The sequence below is a fragment of the Canis aureus genome, chromosome 2, assembly GCF_053574225.1.
Source record: "Canis aureus isolate CA01 chromosome 2, VMU_Caureus_v.1.0, whole genome shotgun sequence".
Lineage (NCBI taxonomy): Eukaryota > Metazoa > Chordata > Mammalia > Carnivora > Canidae > Canis > Canis aureus.
Window position 1 is genome coordinate 3,056,749 of NC_135612.1, and position 22,879 is coordinate 3,079,627.

The 22,879-nt window shown below is 35.9% G+C and overlaps 1 protein-coding gene across 2 annotated transcripts in view; it reads left to right on the top strand.

The window, feature by feature from the left end:
• Positions 1-22,879, top strand: part of PJA2 (praja ring finger ubiquitin ligase 2) — a 285,426-nt gene that overhangs the window by 226,552 nt on the left and 35,995 nt on the right. For both annotated transcript variants that reach the window (XM_077861783.1, XM_077861782.1), the window contains 3 exons: positions 13,318-13,431; positions 14,764-14,964; positions 16,408-17,461. In XM_077861783.1, the coding sequence (XP_077717909.1) occupies positions 13,401-13,431; positions 14,764-14,964; positions 16,408-17,461 (1,286 nt within the window). In that variant the 5' untranslated portion in view covers positions 13,318-13,400. The remainder of the gene's footprint in view (positions 1-13,317; positions 13,432-14,763; positions 14,965-16,407; positions 17,462-22,879) is intronic.

Here is a 22,879-nt window from a genome sequence, read left to right on the forward strand (position 1 = left end):
CAAACCAAAATCAACTTAGAAAGAAGGAAGTGGTACATATCGAAGTAGAAATTAAGGAACTACAAAGGTTTTAGTTTGTTGAGAGGACTTTTCAAAAGTAGTAAGTCTGTAATGAGAAGGAGAAAATGAGAAGAGACAAAAGTTACCCATACCAGGAATTTAAAAGGAGGCATTATTACAGATCCTATATATATTAAACTGTTAATAAGGGGAAGTTATGAACAACTTTATATTAACGTTTGATAACTTTTTTTGACTTTATCAAAAACTTTTCCACAAAGACAACCCCAGGCTCTACTGAGAGAGAAAAAAAAGTCTTTGACAACATTTTATGATTTTAGCATAATCTTGATAGGAAAACCTGACAAGAGCCTGAAAAAGGGGTAAAATTATAGGCCAATATTTATCATGAACACAGATACTGAAATAATACAGTGACATAGAACGTATACTATAGATTACAAATTTTTCCAAGAATGCAAGGTTGTTTTAATATTTTTAACATTAATCAGTGTAATTCATCTCTTTAACAGAATAACATAGAGAAAAAATAAGATCGTTTCTATAGATACAGAGAAATCCTTTGACAAAGTTCAGCATCCATTCATGATAAAAATCCTTATCAGCTTAGCACTAGAAGCAATAGAAGGAAATTCCTTAACTTCCTAAAGCGTATCAGAAAATGGGGGCACCTGGGTGGTTCAATTGGTTAAACATCCACCTTTGGCTCAGGTCATGATCTCAGGGTCCTTGGATCAAGCCCTGAATTGGGTTCCCTTTTCAGTGTGAAATCTGCTTCTTCTACCTTTGCCCCTCCCCTCCTTGCTTGTGTTCTTTCTCTCTCAAATCAATAAATTCTTTTTTTTTTAAAGTATCAAAATGTCCAACTAACTCAGTGAAAAACCTTTTTTCATGTCCAATATCCTTCTATTCACTGTTATATTGTAATATGTGTTATACAAGGCTAGTATGCAAAAAAAAAAAAAAAGAAAAAGAAAAAGAGGAGAAAAAAAGAATTGTAAGTTGTCTACTAGCAACCAGAAATGTGTAGAATAAAACTAGAGAAGTATATTTAGAAGAGCATCAAACTATGTAATCTAAGAATAAATATAATAATAATTGGGGAAAACTTCTATACTGAAAATGATAAAACTGCTCAGAAATATTTTATTTTTAAAAATTTATTTTAAAGGGAAAGAGTCTGGGAATGGAGCAACAGCAGGAGAGGGAGAGAGAGAATTTCAAGCAGATTGCTTGTGCTGAGCATGTAGTCTTGACTTGGGGCTCAATCTCTCGACCCTGAGATCATGACTGGAGCTGAAATCAAGAGTTGGATGCTTAACTGACTAAGCCATCCAGGTGCTCCCAGAGACATTTTAAAATATTTAAATAAATGGAGAAATATTTCATCTTTTTGTAGTGGGAACCTCAACATTGTTACCATGTCCGTTTCCCTCAGGTTGAACTATAGGTTTAATACAGTCTGAAAATCCCAGAATTTTTTTTTGGTGGGGTGGAGGGGGTCAAATTGGATTCTGGAATTTATATCAAAATACAAATGTCTTAGATGCTAATACTTATTATGTATTTAGAGTCATTAAGACAGTGTGTAATAGAACAAGGTAGATAAAAAGGCCAATGGAAGAATATGAATATGTAGAAATAGACCTTCACCTAAACCATTCTTGGTTTATGACAAAAGCTCCACTGAAATTAAGACAATGCGTTTACTTTTAATAAATAATGTTGACAAACTGGATATCTACATAGTAATAAAATGAACCTGGATTTATACCTGGTGCTGTCTTCAAAAGTTCGTTTGAGTTTTTGATCATGGATCTAAATGTGAAAGCTAAAATTATAAAGCTTGTAGAAGAAAACCTAGGTGACTTCTTCATCACCTAGGCAAAAATTTCTTAAACATAAAATCGATAAATTAGACTGCATAAAATTAAGAATTTCTATTTATCAAGATAACATTAAGAAGGTAAAAGGCAGGGCAGCCCCAGTGGTGCAGCGGTTTAGTGCCACCTGCAGCCCAGGGCGTGATCCTGGAGACCCGGGATCAAGTCCCACGTCGGGCTCCCCACATGGTGCCTGCTTCTCCCTCTGCCTGTGTCTCTGCCTCTCTTTCTCTCTCTGGTGTGTCTCTATGAATAAATAAAATCTTAATAAAAAAAAAAAAGTAAAAGGCAAGCCACAGACTGTAAGAATATTTGCAACAAATAAATTCAGTAAAGGACTTCTATCCAGAAAATATACATAAGTTACAGATCAAAAAGAAAAAGGCAAACAACTTATTTTTAAAAAACACGCAAACAAGTGATCAGATTCTTTATAGAAGAGGATATCCAAAAGGCCAATGTGCACAGGTAAAGTTACTCTACATTATTACTCATCAGGGAAGTGTCACAGTGAAGCACCATCCTACCCCTACCAGAATGGCCAGGTAGAGATTCACAATAACAAGTGCTGCTAAGGATATGAAACAAGATACTATTATATATTGCTAATGAGAATGTAAATTGTTTCAGCCACTTTGGAAAACTGGTAAAACAACTGTTATAGCTAAACATAGCCCTGTACTGTAACCCAGTAATTCCAGGTTGTACTTCCCAAGAAAGGTAAAAAATATGTATAGGAATATTTCTAACAACATGAGTGAATCCCTGAAACATTGTGTTGAGTGAAAGTAGACCGACACAAAAGAGTTCATACTGTATGATTCCAGTTGTGTAGTTTAAAACAGGAAAAACTAATCTGGGGTAGTAGAAGTCCAAAAAGTAGTTGCCTCTGGATTGAGCTAAGTTTAATCATTTGGAAGGGGTAAAAGAGAACCTTCTGAAATGATGGTAATGTTTTATATCTTGATCTAGGTGGTAGTTACTCAGATATATAACCTGTGTAAAAATTCATTGAACTATGATGTGTGCTCAAGAGTTTTGTACTTTTTTAGTTTTTCAACGGATGATTGGAGAGAAAAGGAAAGTACTTGAAAATATTTATCGTGAAAATTTCCAATCACATTTCTATGGAGTATAAGGAAACCACATTTATATATCTTGCATCAACATTTTGCTGTGCTTGTTTTTTTGTCTCTCCAAACCTACTCCTGTGAGCCTTTCTTTTTTTTTGTAGGTAACACATCCAAGTGTCTAAATATCAGAGGTATATTAATTTTTTATTCTGAGCATGTTTTATGAATTTTTATCAAATGAAACTTGCTACATTTGGTATGCATAACATTGAATTTTCTATTTTCCTTTTTCCCTACTCTTCGTTTTTTTCTTAGCTCATTGACATGGAAATAAATATATGGTGTTTCTATATTTGGAACTGATTTGACTTGGCCTCCCAGAGGAGGGTGGAGTAGGGCCCTTCTTAGTTTTTCACATCTGAAACAGATCTTCCCATCTAAATAAGAGGTGAATTTGAGGAATATTTCTTCATCCTATTCTTTAATGGATTGATTATTTTATTCTTCATCTCAATTTGTCTTTGACTTTAATCTTTTTTCCCCCTAGCTGATTATATTTCCAGTGAACCATAGAAGATTTTCATTGTTCTAGTGTGCTGGCTATATGTTCATTCAGTTCTTTCTTCACAGATTTCTCTCTATGGGAGTCTTTTAGAAACAGAATTTTGTAACATTTGTTTATTTATTCTAAAGATTTTATTTATTTGAGAGCTTGCTCAGAGAATGAGAAAGCACAAGTGGGGGTAGGGGTGGGAGGGAGGGAGAGGGAGAAGCAGATTTCCTGCTGAGCAGGGATCCTGACATGGAGCTCCATCCCAGGACTCTGAGCTAGAGGTGGGCGCTTAATTGACTGAGCCACCCAGGCGCCCCGTTTTGTAACAATTTTTTAAACAATTTTTGGTGAGATAGAGGCTTTACCATAACCAATTAGAAGTAAAGTTTTTAAATTACTTAAATATAAGAATTTGGGATTATCTAAAGGTTTGTTTCTGATTACATATATTTTGTGTTTTTTAGTGAAAATTTCACTGTATCAATAATGAGTTTATTCTTTTTCAGTAATTTACAGAAAAGTTGTCAAGAAAGATAGTATTTAAGTAAGCTTAGCTTTTTATCTTTGTATTACTAGGAATAGCAAACCCATTTGACCTCAGAAATTTAACAGTTGTTCATTTACAGAATCTAGTAGTCACATCCTGGAACTTTTCTTATGTAGCAGCCTGTGACTTCAAAGTCTAGTGATTATTAGTACATTATTTGATTTGCTGCAATTGACTCTGTTAATTTATTAATGTGTCCACTTGTTTATAGCAATATATGGGAGTAATGTTACCTTAATCCTTATTTATTGTGTATCTGCTGGTTATATCTAGTGGAATATTTTGCAGTTGTCTGTATGTAAAAGCAGCCATTTGTGCTTGTGCCTAGAAAAGATATGAAAAATCCAGAGATAGATTAAAAACAATATGTGAGTATGAGAAATAATTTAAATGCAAGTTTAGATTGTTATTCAAAATAGATACTTTATTAATCTCTTGGAATATTTACTTTGCCTTAGCAGCTAAAAATAGATGAGATAATGTTAGTAAACTAAGTTAAAATAAAATTGGTTCTAACATATACAAAACAGCCTGCTAGCAGCATTTGTCAGTTTGCATTATTGAATTTATAGCTCAAGTTTGATAATAATTACCAGAATTTTGTATGACTAAATAATTATTTTCCTGAAAGAAAATCAGGCTAGATAATTTTAGAAATTTGTTTTATGAGGAGTTTTAGGAAATAATTTTAGAACATAAATATGAGAGAATAAGGAACAAATTTTCCAATGAATTTGGAAGAGTAATCAAAACATTGCCCTTCAGATAGTTGGATTAAATTTATTTGCTTCTTAACTTTTCTGTTTCTTCCTAGGAAGGACACTTAAACAATGAGTTATTTATAAGCAGCCTACTAAGTAGGAGGAAATGGTTGCAAATTATACATCTTTATCAGGGTTAATATCGAAAACATATTATGAATTCTTACAACTCAATAGCAAAAAAAAAAATCCAGTTAGAAAATGGGCAGAAGATATGAGTAGATATTTTTCTGAAGACAACATATAGATGGGCAGCAGGTACGTGAAAATATGCTCAACATCACTAATCATCAGAGAAATGCAAATCGATGAAATATCAACTTACATCTGTTAGAATGGCTTTTATCAAAAAGGCAAGAAAATCACGAGTGTTGACGGGGATATGAAAAGAAAGAAACCCTTGTGCACTCTTGGGGACAATATAAGCTGGTGCAGCCACTATGGAAGGCAGAATGGAAGTTTCTAAAAAAATTAAAAATAGATGATCCAGCTATTCCACTCCTGGGTATTTATCTGAAGAAAACAAAAATACTAACTTAAGAAGATATATGCAAAAAAAAAAAAAGATATATGCACCCCCATATTCATTACAGCATTATTTACAACGGCCGAAATATGGAAATAGCCTAAGTGTCTGTTCTTGGATGAATGGATAAAGAAAATGTGGTGTAAAGCCAAGGAATACAGAGGTTTACTGGCATTCACCAGAAGCCAGAAGTGCGAAAAGGATTCTCTGCTAGAGCCTTTGGAAGAAAATATGGTGCTATTGACTCCCTGATTTTGGACCCTTAATCTCCAGAACTATGAGAGAATAAATTTGTCATTTTAAGCAAAAAAAAAAAAAAAAAAAAAAAAGGAAGAAGAAAGGAAAGCAGGAAGGAGGGAAGATTTTCCTGGAGAAGAAAAAAGATGCAGTGTGTGTGTGTCCTTGCATGCACACACAATGGAGTATTATTCAACCATAAAAAATAATGAGACCATGCCATTTTCAGTAAAATGGATGGACCTTGAGAGCATTATACTTACTAAAACAGAAAGAGACAAATACTATATGATCTCATATGTGAAATTAGTTAAAAAAAAAAAAAAAAAAACCCATAAAGCTCATAGATACAGAGAGCGGATTGGTGGTCACCAGAAGTGGGAGTGGGAGGCCAGCAAAATAGGCAAAGAGGGGTAAAAGGTACAAACGTTCAGTTACAAAATAAGTCATGGGTTTCTATAGTTAATAATACAATGTTGTATATTTGAAGGTTGGTAACCTAACCTCTTAGAAGTTCTCATCACAAGAAAAAATTTTATTAGTGTTTATGGTGATGGATATTAATTAGATTTACTTTGATGATCATTTAGCAGTATGTACAAATATCAAGTCATTATGTTATATACTCAACACTAATATGTCAATTATACCTCTATTTTGTGTGTGTGTGTGTGTTTTTTTTTTTTTTTTTTTTGAAGTGTGTTATTTTTGGCTCCCAGCACATAGGTCACAGGGGTATAGATCCAAGCTTTCAGGTGAAATTCTTTTGGAAATTTAACTGATTTCTCCTTCTCTTTGGCTAAAATTTCACTTAAATCAGCCAGATTTAAATTCTAAAAGTAAGTGTTCCTGATTCAGTAGCTTTTTAGTAAATATTCATTAGATAACAGAATAGAGGAGCTAAGTGGCAGTTCTGACGTTGCCTGCAAGCAAAACACCAGTATAATTTATTTTGACACTGTCAACCCTACCTAACATGGCACTTTCTATGCTGAGAATGAGCATATCTTTTAAAGGGGAGAAAATACACTTTTATGAGTTGGTATTAGAAAATCTTTGTTCTAGTAAAAGGTAGAAGTATGAGAAAATCTAGTATCTAAGTATACGTAGTTTAAATTATTTGTATTTTTTACTTATTACACGATAATTTGTTTTACTTCAATAGACCTAGCAGCTCTGAGCATTTATATCTCATAGTTTCTGAGTCAGAAATTCAGGAGTAGCATGGCTGAGTGGTTTGTCTCATAGCCTCATGAGGTTGCAGTCAGGATATAGGTCGGGATTACAGTCACCTGAAGGCTTGATTGGGACTTAAGGTGCTGCTTCCCTGTGTAGTTCATTCACATGGCTATTACTGGAAGACGTCAGTTCCTTCTGGCTCTTGGCAGGAACTGCCAGTTCCTCAACATGTGGACCTTAGGATTACTGGAATGAGCTCATGATATAGCAGCTTGCTTCTTCCAGAGAGTGAGCTAAGAGAGCAAGGAGGAAGCCACAATGCCCTGTATGCCCTGATCTTGTGCATTATACGTTGTCACTGCTGTCACATTGTCTTCAGTAGAAACAAATCACTAAGTACAATCCACATTGAAGGGGTACAGATTCTGGTTTTTGAAGAAAGAATATCAATTCATACAACAGAATTGTTCATTTATCCACTTGTTCAGCCGTTTACATACATGTTACGTTAGACCATGTACTAGAAGCAGTGCATTTAATAGACATAGTGCATTCAAGTAAAAATAAAACAAAGCATTTGTTTTGAAAATCACCACTCTAAGTCCTACTGCTTTCCCTTTACCTATTCTTTTGAGGGTTGTTTCTGTTGTCTCTTTATAGCTGCTTGCATGATGCTAGTTAAAATGATAAGGTGATGGGATCCCTGGATGGCGCAGCGGTTTGGAGCCTGCCTTTGGCCCAGGGCGCGATCCTGGAGACCTGGGATCAAATCCCACATTGGGCTCCCGGTGCATGGAGCCTGCTTCTCCCTCTGCCTGTGTCTCTGCCTCTCTCTCTCTCTCTGTGTGACTATCATAAAAAAAAAATGATAAGGTGATGACTTCTAGGCTAATAAGATCTAGAATTAATGCTTTGTTGATTGACTCATATAATTCTTAACAACACATGTATATAATTTGCTTTATAATAATTAGGAATATATAAAAATCCCAAATATTTTGAATTGAATAATTGTCATAGGTAGAGGGGAATCATAGGTTACTTATCAAGTGAATAATAGTACAAGGAACGAGAGACTAATTCAGCAAAGCAAACATCTTTTCAGAGGGAAGGAACTCAGAGACCGAATGTTTCTGATTCAGTTGTGATACAAATTTGGGACTGATGAATAACTATTTATCTGACACCACTGTGGTGGTTATTTCTTGTTATTCATCCTCTCTCCTTCCTGTTCTGCTTTTTTCTTTTTTATATCGAAATGAGATTAGCACTTTTGTAGATACTTGACTATGGCTGGCCCTAGGGGAAATAAAAACATTTAGTATCTGCAGAGAGGTTCTAGTCTACATTCCATTCATAACGCATGAACCACTATTGAAAGTAATAGTGGTCACAATAATAAGAAAAAGCAGAGAACAAGAAAGGAAAGTATAAGAAATTTATTTATTTATTTATTTATTTATTTATTTATTAAGATATTTTAAATTTACTTATTCATGATAGAGGCAGAGACACAGGCAGAAGGAGAAGCAGGCTCCATGCAGGGAGCCCGGCACAGGACTCGATCCCGGGACTCCAGGATTGCCCTCGGCCAAAGGCAGGCACCAAACCACTGAACCACCCAGGAATCCCCGGAAAGTACAAGAAATTTAAAAGATTATTACCGAGAGTATTGGAAGGCTGGAAGTAAAAGTAGATGAAGTTTACCATCTCAGAGTGAAAATGAGAAAGATAAGTTTACAGACAAAGGATTCATCTACGTAGGCCAAATACAGAGAAAATAGGATTTTTAAAAAAGGACGTCTTTGAGACAAATTGACAGGAATCTTTTAAAACCTAATCAGGCCTCTGTAGGAGAAATTTTAAAATGGCCTACCCCTAAAACAGTCCTTGTGACATTATAGAATATCATTTATTAAGAGGATATCCTAAATATTCCAGGAAGAAAAATTGATTTACTTACTAAAAAATGAGAACTAAATAAGCAGGATGAGATGCTGTATGCAACATGAGATGCTAAAAAACAGTGCCTCTCAGAGTTTGGAAAAAATGGTGTTGTCTTGCCCTAACCTAAAGCGTGAGGAAGGCATGCAAGGACCCAGAGTTTACCTTCTTACATAAAATTTCTGAAACAATTACTTGATCTTCTAGTAAAGACAGACAGAGACACACACCTCCATATTGTGTGTCCCATTGTGAACATGGAATTCAAATCAGGAGACTTAGAAGTATAACCAAAAGTTATCAGAGCAGGGGTCACAGGCCTTGAGAACAAGTAGACTAAGTTTAGATGAGGAAGTTGGAGGGCTCAGAAGAGAATATCTTTAGGAAACAAGTGGAATCGCATTAAAGAATTTTTCAGGGGCACCTAGGTGACTCAGTAGGTTAAGTGACCAGCTCTTGATCTCAGCTGAGGGCTTGATCTCAGGATCCTGAGATCCTGAGTTGGGCTCCATGCTGAATATGGAGCCTATTTAAAAAACAAAAACAAAAACAAAAAAACCCTGTTATTCAGAAACCGTGATTCCCAGTTTTCCTGTACTCTTTTCTGTTCCAGTTTTCTCTCACTGTCTCTTGACAGTATTCTCATCAGGCTTTTATATCCACCGTTCTAGCCAAGGTGCCCTTGTCGAGATCTTCAGTATCCTGCATGTTGCTAAGTTCAGCGGCCAGTTGTAGATCCTTCTCATACTTTATCTCTTAGCATTTGGCACAGTCTTCAGTTCTTCTGTCTGAGGCACTCTTCATTTGGCATCCACACTCCGGGATTTTCCTTTTCTCTCATTGGCCTCTGTCAGTTTTTCTGATACTTCTTTTTTCCTGGCCTCCTCGTGTTGGATCATCACAGGGCTCAGTCCTTAAACTTTTTTCCTTCTCCAAGTACACTCAGATGTCCTGTCTTCCAGGCCCATGCCTTTTTGAATATTATCTATATACTGATGACTCCCACATTATATTGGCAGCTCAGTGTTTAGTCAACTGCAGACTCCTATCAGTTCTACTAGAGTGTCTGATAGGCGTCTCAAATTTATACATCAAAAACCAAACTGAAGAGACTGGGGCCCCTGGGTGACTCAGTGGTCAAGTGTTTGTTTGCCTTTGGCCCAGGGCATGACCCTGGGGTCTCACATCGGGCTCCCCACAGAGAGCCTGCTTCCTCCTCTGCCTGTGTCTCTGCCTTTCTCTCTCTCTCTCTCTGTGTCTCTCATGAGTAAATAAATCTTTAAAAAAAAAAAAAGTGCACCGAAGATACCTTCTCCAAACTTGCTTCTTCCACAAATTTTCCTATTTCAGTTCATGGTAATTCTTGTTTCTAGTCGGCCAGGCTATAAAACTTAGATTCGACCTTGACTCCTTACCTTATTTTATAACCTTTGTCAGAAGATTTTGTGGACACTGCTTTCGCAGTCAGCACCTCCGTTTTTACCCTGGTCTAAACTATTGTCTCTGGCCAGTATGATTTCGATAGCTTTGCAACCAGGCTCCTGGCCTTTGACCGTGTTCCCCTTCAGTCTATCCAAAACAGTAGCCAGAGTATTCCTCTTAAAACAGAAGTGAAGTAATATCTGTTCTGTGTTCAGAACTCTTCAGTGGTGGTCCAGCTCATTCAGAATAAACCTACATTGCTTGCATCATCCTTGTGAGGGCCCATGTGATCTGTCTGTTGCACCTCACCCCCATCACACCCACCCTAATTAATTTTCTAATCTCACCTGTTGCTCTCTTGTTCATTCCATTTCAGACTTCTTTTTATGATCACATCTGGAAGTTCTCAACTCAGGAACTTTCTTTTGTTCTGCCCGAAATGTATTTTTCCCTAGATTGACACATGGCTCTCTCCCTCACAGGTGTTTGCTCAGATGATCCTTCTCAGTGAGGTTTTCCCTAGCCACCCTATTTTAAGTTGCACACCCTCAGCAACTCTTTATTCTCTCGTTTATTTTGCTCCATAGTATGTATTGTCTATTTATTTACTTCTTTTTTTTAAATAATAAATTCATTTTTTATTGGTGTTCAATTTGCCAACATACAGAATAATACCCAGTGCTCATCCCGTCAAGTGCCCCCCTCAGTGCCCGTCACCCATTCCCCCCAACCCCCCACCCTCCTCCTCTTCCACCACCCCTAGTTCGTTTCCCAGAGTTAGGAGTCTTCATATTCTGTCTCCCTTTCTGATATTTCCTACCTTTTTCCCTTCCCTTCTATTCCCTTTCACTATTATTTATATTCCCCAAATGAATGAGACCATATAATGTTTGTCCTTCTCCGATTGACTTATTTTACTCAGCTATTTATTTACTTCTTGTTTTGTATAGTGTTAATACCATAATTTTAGAAGGACAGGAATATGGACAAGTATTTGTCCTCTTTGTTCATTATTGTATCCTCAGTACTGGAAATAGTGCCTGGAACATGGTGAAATAAAGCTTTATTCTAAAGAAAAGACTTTGGGGGCGCCTGGATGGCTCAGTGGGTCAAGTGTCTGCCTTCGGCTCAGGTCATGACCCCCAGGGTCCTGGGATGGACCCTGGGTCAGGTTCCCTGCCCAATGGGGAGTCTGCTTCTCCCTCTCTCTCTGCTTGCCATTCTACTTGTGCATGCGCATGCGCTGTCTCTATCAAATAAATAAAATCCCTAAAAAATAAAAGACTTAGGGTGAAATACTCGTGAACTTAAATCCATGGTCATCCTTTACAATTGCCACATACTGTACTGTGAATATGTGAAGATTTAAGTTATTTCAGGTCGCTTTTCTTAGTACTAAAACAATATTAATTAGGGTTTATGTTTTTGCCAGTATGGTAAGTTTTTTTTTATTATTATTGGTATTATTTACCCTTTAGCTGTTGCTAACAGTATGACTTGGTTCAGATATATTAGAGGATCACAACCTGTTACTGAATTTATAATTTAATGGGAGAGTGTATATCTGTACTCCTAGTTGTATATTAATACATAATAATCTATGACTAGACACATAACATATATGGTTAAGCTCATTTGCAGAACTATCTTTTTTTGTATTCTTTTTTTACTTTTAAAATTTGAACACAATTAACATATAATGTATTATTGTTAGTTTCAGAGGTAGAGTTCATGGATTCATCAGTTTTATATGACACCCAGGGCTCTTTACATCCCTCACGTGCCCTCTTTAATGTCCATCCCCCAGTTACCCCATCCCCTCCCCCCGCCCCTCCAGCGACCCTGTTTCTTTCTTCCCTTTGGTTAAGAGTCTCTTATGGTTTGTCTCCCTCTCTGATTTCATCTTGATTTATTTTATCCTCCCTTCCCCTTTGATCCTCTGTTTTGTTTCTTAAATTCTACATATGAGTGAGAGCTTATGATAATTGTCTTTCTCTGATTGACTTATTTCCCTTAGCATAATATCCTCTAGTTCCATCCTCGTGGTTGTAAAGAACTATCATCTTCTAATAAGTGGTGATGGTCAGTTAGCAATAGCTCCAGTGTTTAAGTAAATAAGGTGTTTAAATTGAAACGTAAGCCCGTACCACAGTTTTTTAAAAAGCACAGTTTGCAACTTTTGAAATAATAAATGGATTAATTTCAAAAAAAAAGGTCTTTTTATATTTGTTACATGATAATATTTAGTTTTTCCAATTTAGGTTCTTATTTGGGATAAAAATATCTGAATGGTAAATTGATTATTGTAAAGAATATCATTTTTTTTTAAGATTTATTCATTCAGAGAGAGAGAGAGAGACAGAGAAGCAGAGACACAGGCAGAGGGAGAAGCAGGCTCCACGCAGGAAGCCCGACGTGGGACTCGATCTCGGGTTTCCAGGATCACACCCCAGGCTGCAGGCAGCGCTAAACTGCTGCGCCACTGGGACTGCCCAAATATCATTATTTATACACATTAATTTTTAATCGTCATAAGCCATTATACATTTTTTAAAGATTTTATTTATTCATTCATGAGAGACACACACAGAGAAAGAGAGAGGCAGAGACACAGGCAGAGGGAGAAGCAGGCTCCATGCAGGGAGCCCGATGTGGGACTCGGTCCCAGGGCCCCGGAGTCACGCCCTGAGCCAAAGGCAGATGCTTAACTGCTGAGCCACCCAGGCATCTCGATTATACATTTTTAAAATAAAGTCTGTATTCTTAGGGTTAACTTCTTTTAACAGTGCCAGGGCTAAAGGAGCTATAGTGCTTGATGGAGAAGCAAAGATAGCATAGTGTGGTAGACTCCCAGATATTTTGGTCAGATACTTCATTCAACGCTTATCCCAGTGTATTTGCTTATTTACTTTTAAATTATCATTTATCATTGTTATCATTGTCAGTCTTAAGGATGATACATATTTACAACAAGGTTTTTCAAGAGGAGATGTAACTTTTCAAATAGCCATCTTGGTAGTCTAAAGATTTTTTGATGGCCTTGTCAGATCAGATTATATTTTTCTGATAATGGGGCTAACGAAGAGCTTCACTAGGAGGAGTATTAGTTTTGTCATTTTTGTTTTGTGCTTTTTGTATTATTATTTTGTTTCATCCATTGTTTCTTTGTAGGAATTGTCTGCAGCTTATTGTGTGAGTAAAAACTAAATCACATCCATAATTGCACTGAACTGGGCCCACGAAAACTGCCATATATGTCACAGTATACTGAAAAAGAGCCGGCAGGTAAGTGAAGTGTCTGTGTGAGTTCTGTATTGAGGACTTTGTGTTTTCCTCTCTAGATACCTGGAGTACAGTATATAATGTGGGATCGTGGTCTTATTTAAAGGCATTTTTGGTCCACATATTGAATATTTGTAAAGCTTAATTTCTAAGTTTTGATATGAAAATAAGTATACAAATTCTCATATTTTCTTTCCGTACTTCCTTGGCTTATCTTGTGCTTTACATTTTGGAGACTGTTCCTTTGGAGGAATTGTTAAGGACACTGGTTCTGAAGTCATTCTATTCAGTTATTGGACAAGTTGCTAAATACTGAATTTTAACTTTAATTTTTTGATCTTTAAAATGAAGTGCAGTATCTACCTCATAGGTTATTGAAGGGATTAAAGAACTATAAAACTTGAGAACTGTATGTTATAAATACATATATGTTTTTCATTTGTGCTTGAAAGCAATTATATTTCTTATTTCAATGCAATACAACAAAAATACGTAACTGTTCTATTAACTGACTGTTTCATATACTGTTGCAAAATATTTTATCTAGCTCTTGTGTAATATATGTAAAATCTAATTGACTAAAGAAAGTTGAACTTTTTTATATATAGATATGGTAATGTTCTTGTTAAAGGTGCTGCTGTTTACTGCTATGTGTCCTTCAGCCATCAGAACTTAGTATTTAAGTTGTGCAAGTGTTTCTGGCTTTTCCTACCATAATGTATACCATTGGTAGTTTTGGAACATTGAGGTAGCATGTCTTTGACTTGGCTCATCACTGTATTCTTTTGGAGAATTTTATCTGACCCTAATCTTTGGGCTATGTTTTATTATGGTCCAGTTGGTTCTTCATGATAGATAGTATAACTGCCAGTTAAAGAAGTTACCTGTTATCTTGGGTAGGAATGTATTCACTCTTAATGTAATTAAAATCAGCATTTCATGTGCTAGTAATTCAACAAATAAGTATTAAGCAGTTATACATAAGGTACTTTCTTAGATAATTCGTAGAATTATTGTCCCAATCATTAATGAGCTTTTTTAGTATGGTGTATGAATTTGGCATATGAAAAATTCTTTTTAGTAGGTCACATCATAAAAATCTAGACTATCTTAAAAGTACCAAACTTTAAAAGCTATTTTTTTGGAGGAGTAAAGAGGCACATAACTCTCTAACATAATGTTTCATGTCTACCTTTCACATATGTTTTACAGTATTAGTAAAGTATACAGGATGTTCGGTAGCAAGTAATAGGATATATGTTGAATTAATATCCCTGCTGGTCACCAGAATAAAAATCATTGTGTGCCTCTCTTATTTTCAACTCTGTTTTTCAGCAATGGATCAAGAATCCAGCAAGGCTGCCTGGCCCAAACCAGCAGGAGGGTATCAGACAATCACAGGCAGGAGATACGGAAGAAGACATGCCTATGTCAGTTTTAAACCGTGTATGACCAGGCACGAAAGAAGTTTAGGTCGAGCTGGTGATGACTATGAAGTGTTGGAACTAGATGATGTTCCAAAGGAAAATTCCACAGGTGTGCAACATGGAATTACATAAGAGCTGTTAGTAGCATGTAGGAATTGATCTTGTAATATTTGAAATTGTGTGTGAGCTTTATGTGTCTATGAGTACAATCGTGTACATTTCCTATCAAATTCAATTTTGATACTTTAATTGAATTTGATATTAATACTATATACATTTAAACCTAGAAGAAAATAGAATACAGCCAGTTGTTAAAATATAATTATACTGCCTTAGCAGTGATTACCTTCTCACATCCTTCGGCCAGTGGAAATCTTCATCTCTCAATCAAAAAAATTTGCAGTGTGAGCTGAATATATTTTTCTTGCATATTATGTTGAATAGCTTTTTTGTTTTAATTGTAGCCCCAAATAATTTAGCTTGGCTAATTTGTTTTTTTTTTAAATCATTTTATGAGATACAAATGTCAAATAATAGTTATTTAATTAAAATTTCTTAATATTCAGTGGTTTGAGAAAGTATTTTGCAGATACCCATGTACTATAATTGTACATTTTGGGGCTGGAGTGTGGTCTTCTTATTCTGAGTAAATTTGATAATTCTACATTATTTTTACTGTCATTTATAAACAAAAGTCAAAATTATTAGCTGATAAGTTCATTCTGTTAAAGTAGCCTTTCTGTGATTTGACAAGACTGATCCTTAGTTATTTCTAACTTACAAATTTTTATTACAATAATTCTCAGATACCTTCATTTTTTATTATTACAATGGTAGTCATAAAAGGTAGTCGCTTAAAAGTGATTTGTAGAAATGATTTTATTCTTGTCTCAAGATTGTAACAAACGATGGCAGAGAAATTCAGCATGTTGTCTTTTTTGTTGTTTTGTAATCATAGCTATCACATATCTAAAGTTAACACATTATTATAGATGTATTATAAAATAATCCATTTGGGGGATACAAATCTAATATATATCTGGAGACTGAGATATAATCTTCTGAATTGACATCGAACCAATAGAGTTTCATTTCTGTTAGATCTATAGCCTATTCTTTTATCTATCAAAAGTACTGTTGAAGTTTTTTTACCTGCATGTAATAAAAGAAGTTAAGTTTGAATTGTGTGCCCCAGCAGCTGGTAGGGCAGATTGGTTACCCTGTGACTTGACTTATGCCTCTCATTGTGTAGTTTCTCACTAGCCTCTCCTTTTAATGTCCTATACAGAATGTTTTAGGTATAAGGATTTACGTGGAAAACTTCCAAAGACCTCTGATGGAGAGGTTACTGAGGGGCTACACAATGGCATAAATGATCTCGTAGGGTAACCAGGGTGCCCTCTCAGTTAAGGTAGGGAGAACAGAAGTCCTGCCGGAGAAACTCACTTGTATTCAAGTGGGTAGTAATTGGCATAATTTCTACTTGAATAGTCATTATTAAATAAAATTATATCTAATGTCTCCAAATATGTTTTCTTTGTTCTCTATGAAGGTTCCAGTCCATTGGATCAAGTTCATTCTTCTTTACCCAATGACCCTTTATTTGAAAAAAGTGAAACTGAAGTTCCCATTTGTGATACAACATTGAATGAAACCATTGAGAGCAGTCCATCCTTCACTGCAGTGCATCATAGTGAGGAGGGCAGGGAGACTTTAGGAAGCAGTACCGATCCTCATAATCACTCTGAGGGAGAATATACTCCAGAAGTTTGCAGTGCTTCAAGTGTACAAAACGGAATTTCACTGGTTCAGACGGACTCTTACGATCCAAACGGCCCACATGGAGAGGCCAATGACCGTCTTCAGCTTTCTGCAGAGGTTGTGGAAGGTGGTGGATATCAGGAAACATTGGGCAATACAATATTTGAGTTGGCAAATGGAGAGGTAGAGGCATACACTGCTCTTTCACCACCAGTTCCCGCGTTCAACTGTGAAATAAGAGATGAATTTGAAGAGTTAGATTCAGCACCGTTAGTCAAAAGTTCTGCTGCTGATCCTGAGTTTGTCAGTCAGAACAATCAGGAATTTCAGAGGTCCTCTTCTGAAGATGAAGGTGTTAGAGAGAAACAACAAAATAGTACTAGCCAGGAGAGTCAGAGAGAAAGTGTAGCTGAAGATGCAGCATGTGCCCCTGGGCATGTCTGCCGTGAACAAAATACTAGTGAGAAGAACAAGAACCAGGGAAGTTTTCCTGAGCAGGTAGTGAGGCCCAAAGTTAGAAAACTGATAAGCTCAAGCCAGGTGGACCAAGAAACAGGTTTTAATAGACATGAGGCTAAACAAAGAAGTGTTCAGAGATGGAGGGAGGCTTTGGAAGTTGAGGAAAATGGCTCAGATGACCTCTTAATAAAATGTGATGACTACGATGGAGAACATGACTGCATGTTCTTGGATCCACCTTATTCAAGAGTGACTCGTAGGGAAACAGAACATAACCAAGTCACAGCAGAAAGTGGGGCCACCGCGGGAAGGCAAGAAGTCGTGGATAACACCTTCTGGAATGGCTGTGGAGATTATTACCAACTGTACGACAAAGATGAGGATAGGTAAGACTTCATGCAGTGTCTGGTAGGATTGTGTAGTCAGCACAGCAGTTTATTTCTAGTAACCGTCATGTTTGGTGCCTGGTCGGGGAATTAGGTATACTGACTTGCCAAATATTCTGATTTTCTGGGTGCTAAACACACGTGCAAATTCCTGGTTTGTTTTTTACAGAAACTTTCTTGGAGGCATTTCAGGAGTTGATAGAAGTTGTAAGTTCAGACAATGATTATTAGTTATTACAAAAAAATAGAAATACTATGTATGTCAATTCATAGTACTTCAGTTAGTAAAATGCTGCAACGTTTATTGTAATAAAAAGGTAAACATTTTTTTTTTTAAAGGTAAACATTTATTCTACTTTTTTAAAAGATTCTATGTTAATCCATCTTGGGCTTAAAAAGTGATTAAGAGGGCAGCCTGGGTGGCTCAGTGGTTTAGCGCCACCTTTGGCACAGGGTGTGACCCCGGAGACCTGGGATTGAGTCCCACGTCGGGCTTCCTGCATGGAGCCTGCTTCTCCCTCTGCCTGTCTCTGCCTCTCTCCTTTCTTTGTCTCTCATGAATAAATAAATAAAATCTTTAAAAAAGTGATTAAGATCACAGAAAATTTTGATAATATTGTATTAACTTTGCTAGTATTTGTTAATGTCCCCTGTTTCTCTGTTCTTGTTCTTTTTTTATCAGTAGGTTTATTTTTTACCTGTTTTTATGTAGTGTTTGGTTTTTGGTCACAACTCAGTGTGGTGCATATTATCATTTCCCTCATTTATAGACATGGAAACTGAAGCACAGGAGAGTTAACTTCACAAGGTAACAAAGCTAGTAAATTTTGGGGCTGGAATTTGCATTTCTGTTATTGCCCAATCCAAATATACTGTTCTCAAGAGAACATAACAACTTTTTTTTTCCTGTTCTTTTTCTTTCTTTCTTTTTTCTTTTCTTTTCTTTTCTTTTCTTTTCTTTTCTTTTCTTTTCTTTTCTTTTCTTTTCTTTTCTTTTCTTTTCTTTTCTTTTCTTTTCTTTTTTTTTTTAAAGAGGGTAAGAGAGAGACCGAGCATGATTGGGGCAAGGGACTAAAGGGACTAGAGAGGGAAGGGGCAGAGTAGGAAGGGGAAGGAATCTTAGGGGCAGGCTCCATGCCCAGCACAGAGCTGGATGTGGGGCTTGATCTCACCACTCTGAGATCATGACCTGAGCCAAAATCAGAATCAGACACTAAACCAACTAAGTTACCAGGTGCCCCACAATTTTTCTTAGAATAAGCATGCTGGTTTCTAGTATATAATCTTCCCCGCCCCCAACACTGTAAGATTATAGAATGAAGAGAAATGGAAAAATTTTTTTTAACCAGAAAGTACTACAAAGGAAGATATTTTATATATTTCATGCCATAAAGTTAATAAAATATATTTGATTTTCTTTGGACATATGGTTATAAAGCTTCTATAATACAATGTAAATAACTTAAACAGTTGAAATATAATTTCTTTTACTATCTTGAAGTTTATAAACTTCAAGGATGGGGGATCCCTGGGTGGCTCAGCAGTTTAGTGCCTGCCTTCGGCCCAGGGCGTGATCCTGGGGTCTCGGGATCGAGTCCCACATCGGGCTCCCTGCATGGAGCCTGCCTGTGTCTCTTTCTGTCTCTCTTTCTCTCTCTCTCTCTCTCTGTGTCACTCTCATGAATAAATAAAATCTTAAAAAATAAAATTCAAGAGCTAGCAGACAATATTTATATAACCTGTTTTTTAAGCTTAAGGGTAAAATTAGTTAAGAACTTTTGCCTAACCTATTTCTGTTTTTTTAGGTTGGGTCCACAATCTTTTATGTAAAATCCGCAGACTTCTTAAAATGGAAATTGACGGCAAAACCTGAGTTGCTTGTTAGCTTGCTTGATGCAGATCTGGATCAGAGCTGACATGGGCCTTTGTTTAAAGCATTCCTAACATTTTGCTGCAGAAATATGAAAGTGTTTGATTACTGAGTTTTTTTGGCTTACTTCTAAATCTCAGGAGAAAAATCTGAATTCCAAACATACTCAGTGCTAAGGTTTTTGGATTGGATTGTGAATTTTCATTATACCTCTAGCTTACTATTAAAAAAAAAATCAACTTAATAGTCTTAAATAACTTACCTTTTTGAAAGTGTGAGAGTGTTGCATTTTTCCTTAAGTGATATGTCAATATTCTAAACAATGATAGGATATTTTACAAATAGAATATACAGAGGAGGGAATACAGTAAACAGAAACTTTTTTTCTTTCACTTTAAAGTAATATATTGATTTATAGAACCTGAAGTTGGGCTGTGCTTAAAAGATGGAACTAATTTTGAAGCAGTCATTAAGACACATTGAAATGGCCAGAAACAGGGTTTTTGTTTGTTTGTTTGTTTGTTTGCTTGTTTAAGACTACCATCATAGAATAAGTTCTCAAGGAAGACGGTTTTATCTAGAATTCCACTCACATTTGCATCTGTTGATAGTATTGAGATAGGTTTAGGACTGTATTGCAATAGTCTGGACAGTTTGAGTAATCGTTTCTGTGTTACTGTTTCTAGTTCCTCTACCTTCAACTCCCTGCAAAGGATCACAATTGCCACAATGTTTTTTAATATGCTGTCAGAAAAAGGTTGAAATTTAATAACCATACATTCACACTTAATTTCATTTTTATCTCTTGTTCATCTGCTTGATGTTTTACTATAGTCCTGCTGAATTCTGATAATAGCAGGTTGGAGAAATGGGGAAACAGTTCCTCTACAATAAGTGTCTTGATAAAGTATAAATACCCTTTGCCTTGAGTCTGTGAGGTTCTTTTTGGGTTTCCTTTGCTTTATAAAACTTAAAGATGCTATACTTGAAAATTTTTCTTGTCACGTTTGTATTATAATAGCTACAAATAGAACCGTCATGTCCAGAACTTAACTAAAACCTCTGTGACATTTTTAGTTATAGGAATTTTGGCCACTTTTAAAAAATATAATTAAAAAAAATATATAGTTAATATATATACTTTAAAAGTGAAAAGTATTTGAATGAATGCCTGATCCGTTTCCTCCCTGAAAACTTTTAAATGATCACTTAATCATATCTGAAACTTTACACTCTATGGAATAAGCATTGCAGTTGGTAGGATTGCTCTGAGCTGTTTGACGGGAACTGAACACCACCTTATTAAATTAGAATTGTGAGGGGAATTTAATAGGCAGTATGTAATTACCAGACTTGGAATTAGACCAAAGAGCTAAGGTTAACATACCGCTCTTTGGAAATACACCCTGAGAGCTTTAATAACTGAGGACAAGGTCTTGAGTTTAAAAGAACCTTTAACCATGCCAGCACATTTTAACCTTGGGCCTAACTGGAGGAAGAGATATGCCATCCACTGAGCGCTTCTTAGAGCACTTGAGGTTTCCTTCAGAGTTTTTTTTCTGTCCCTAAGCCTTGACATTGCTTAAAATATAAAGGTAAAAAGGTCCTTACCTAAGTTAAAAATGTCAGGACACCTTTTTTGTTATTCATGATTTTGGGAAAATAAAAGGAATATCAGCTATTAGTTGATTTCAGTTTGATATATTCAAAAAGGATTTATTGAAATCCTCCTGTCAGACTTCTCCCAGGTACTCTGCAAATGCAAATAATAATGATTCCTGTTCCCTTGGTGTTCACCAGGCTTATGAGGAAGTTAAGACCTATAGTTAATTATCATGAGGCTAAATTAAGCTTCTTTCCTCTTCTCTATAAATTAGCTAAGAGCCAAGCAGGAGCTTCTCTGATATCCCTGTATCCCAACAAATAAAGCATCTATGAGCAGCCAGCAAAGATCCTAAAGCATATGCTGTAACATTTGAGCAAATCTTTTTATCTTGTTTCCAAATTCCTAGAAGTTTAGAAGGAGTAAATTAGAGATAAAGAGTTTTGTTCCTTAGACATGCTAGGGAGTTACAGATTACTGTATTCTGATATTTAGGGAAAAGACCAGAAAGTTGTAAAAGGCAGGCGCAATTCAGAACCATCTGGGCCTTATTTACTAAATTAAGCACCTGATAGATTTGAATAACTACCATTTGTATCACTATATTACAACATAGTTTGTTGTTGTTAGTGCTAAAATGTCCCAAACTGCTTAGATTAGACTTAATATACTGTCTGACAATGCAGTAATAACTGTCTGAAAATGATATGTCAACATAATTTCCATCCAGAGTATTTTCAATAAAATTCAGAAAGTATTTTTGATCCTTAGCTAGTCAGATAACAAAATTATCCAGATTTTCAGTTTTTCTAGGCTCATAGTAGTTCAGTTTTTATGGATGTGGTAAATGCCAGGGAAGACTAACAAAACATTTCTTTGGGGAATTTAAGGAATAAGGGGTTGCTTTTGGATGCTTTTATATCTTATTTCTATCTAAGATTTGTACTACACAAAGTATCTTATCTAGAAATCATATTAATTTTATTCTATATGTGAAAAAAGTGTTTTTGGTTCACAATTGAATGTGAAAATGTAACATTTAAGTTAATAGTTGTCTGCTGTTGAATATAGCTGTAAATTTTAACGGGAGACAATACTTAAAAGACCATATGAAAATCAAAGTGGTACTTAGTTTTTATTTTGAGAATTTAAAACATTTAACTCATTGGCTTTTATATTCAAGGGCAAATGGGTCCTCACTATTCTGTGATCTTTTTTAAAATTTGTAAAAGATTTTACTTATTTATTTACTAGAGACACACAGAGAGAGGCAGACACACAGGCAGAGAGAGAAGCAGGCTCCCTGCAGGGAGCCTGAGGCGGGACTTGATCCCAGGACCCTGGGATCATGACCTGAGTCCCCAGGCGCCCCTCTGTGATTGTTTTGTGTCCTACTTGTTCTGTTGGTTATTCTACTTGCAAAGTTATTTTTAAATCTTTTCTCACTCTACTTTAAGTTCCATACACTCCTATCACTCTTAGGAGAGAACTTTGTTTCTTGCTTTCCTGGGGTAGTAAAATAATTAAATCTGAGCTTGTTTTCCTGTTCACCATATTGCAGCATGTTAGTATTCTTTCCTGTTTTTAATTTTTTCTTCAGTGAAGAGAGATGACTCGTCCATTCTGTGTCTATAGTTATATCTTACACCTGACTTTATTATTCTTATACCAAAATTGCTTCTGTCCACCTCATTCTGTATTTTTCTAAATCCTGAGGGGAAATCTTCACTTGATTTTGCTTTTCCTTTAACAACTGGCCTGTTTGTCTTCTCTTCCATTGCTGAATTTTCAGAATAAGTTTTCCATACCCACTGTTTCTATTCCTGCACTCTGCACTTTTAAAGGCCTTGAAACTTACAGTACTATTTCTCTATTCTCTGATGTTAGCAGTAACCTCCTCCTTCTCACAGCCAGTTGACTTGCCTTGGTACCCGTGTTTTTTTAC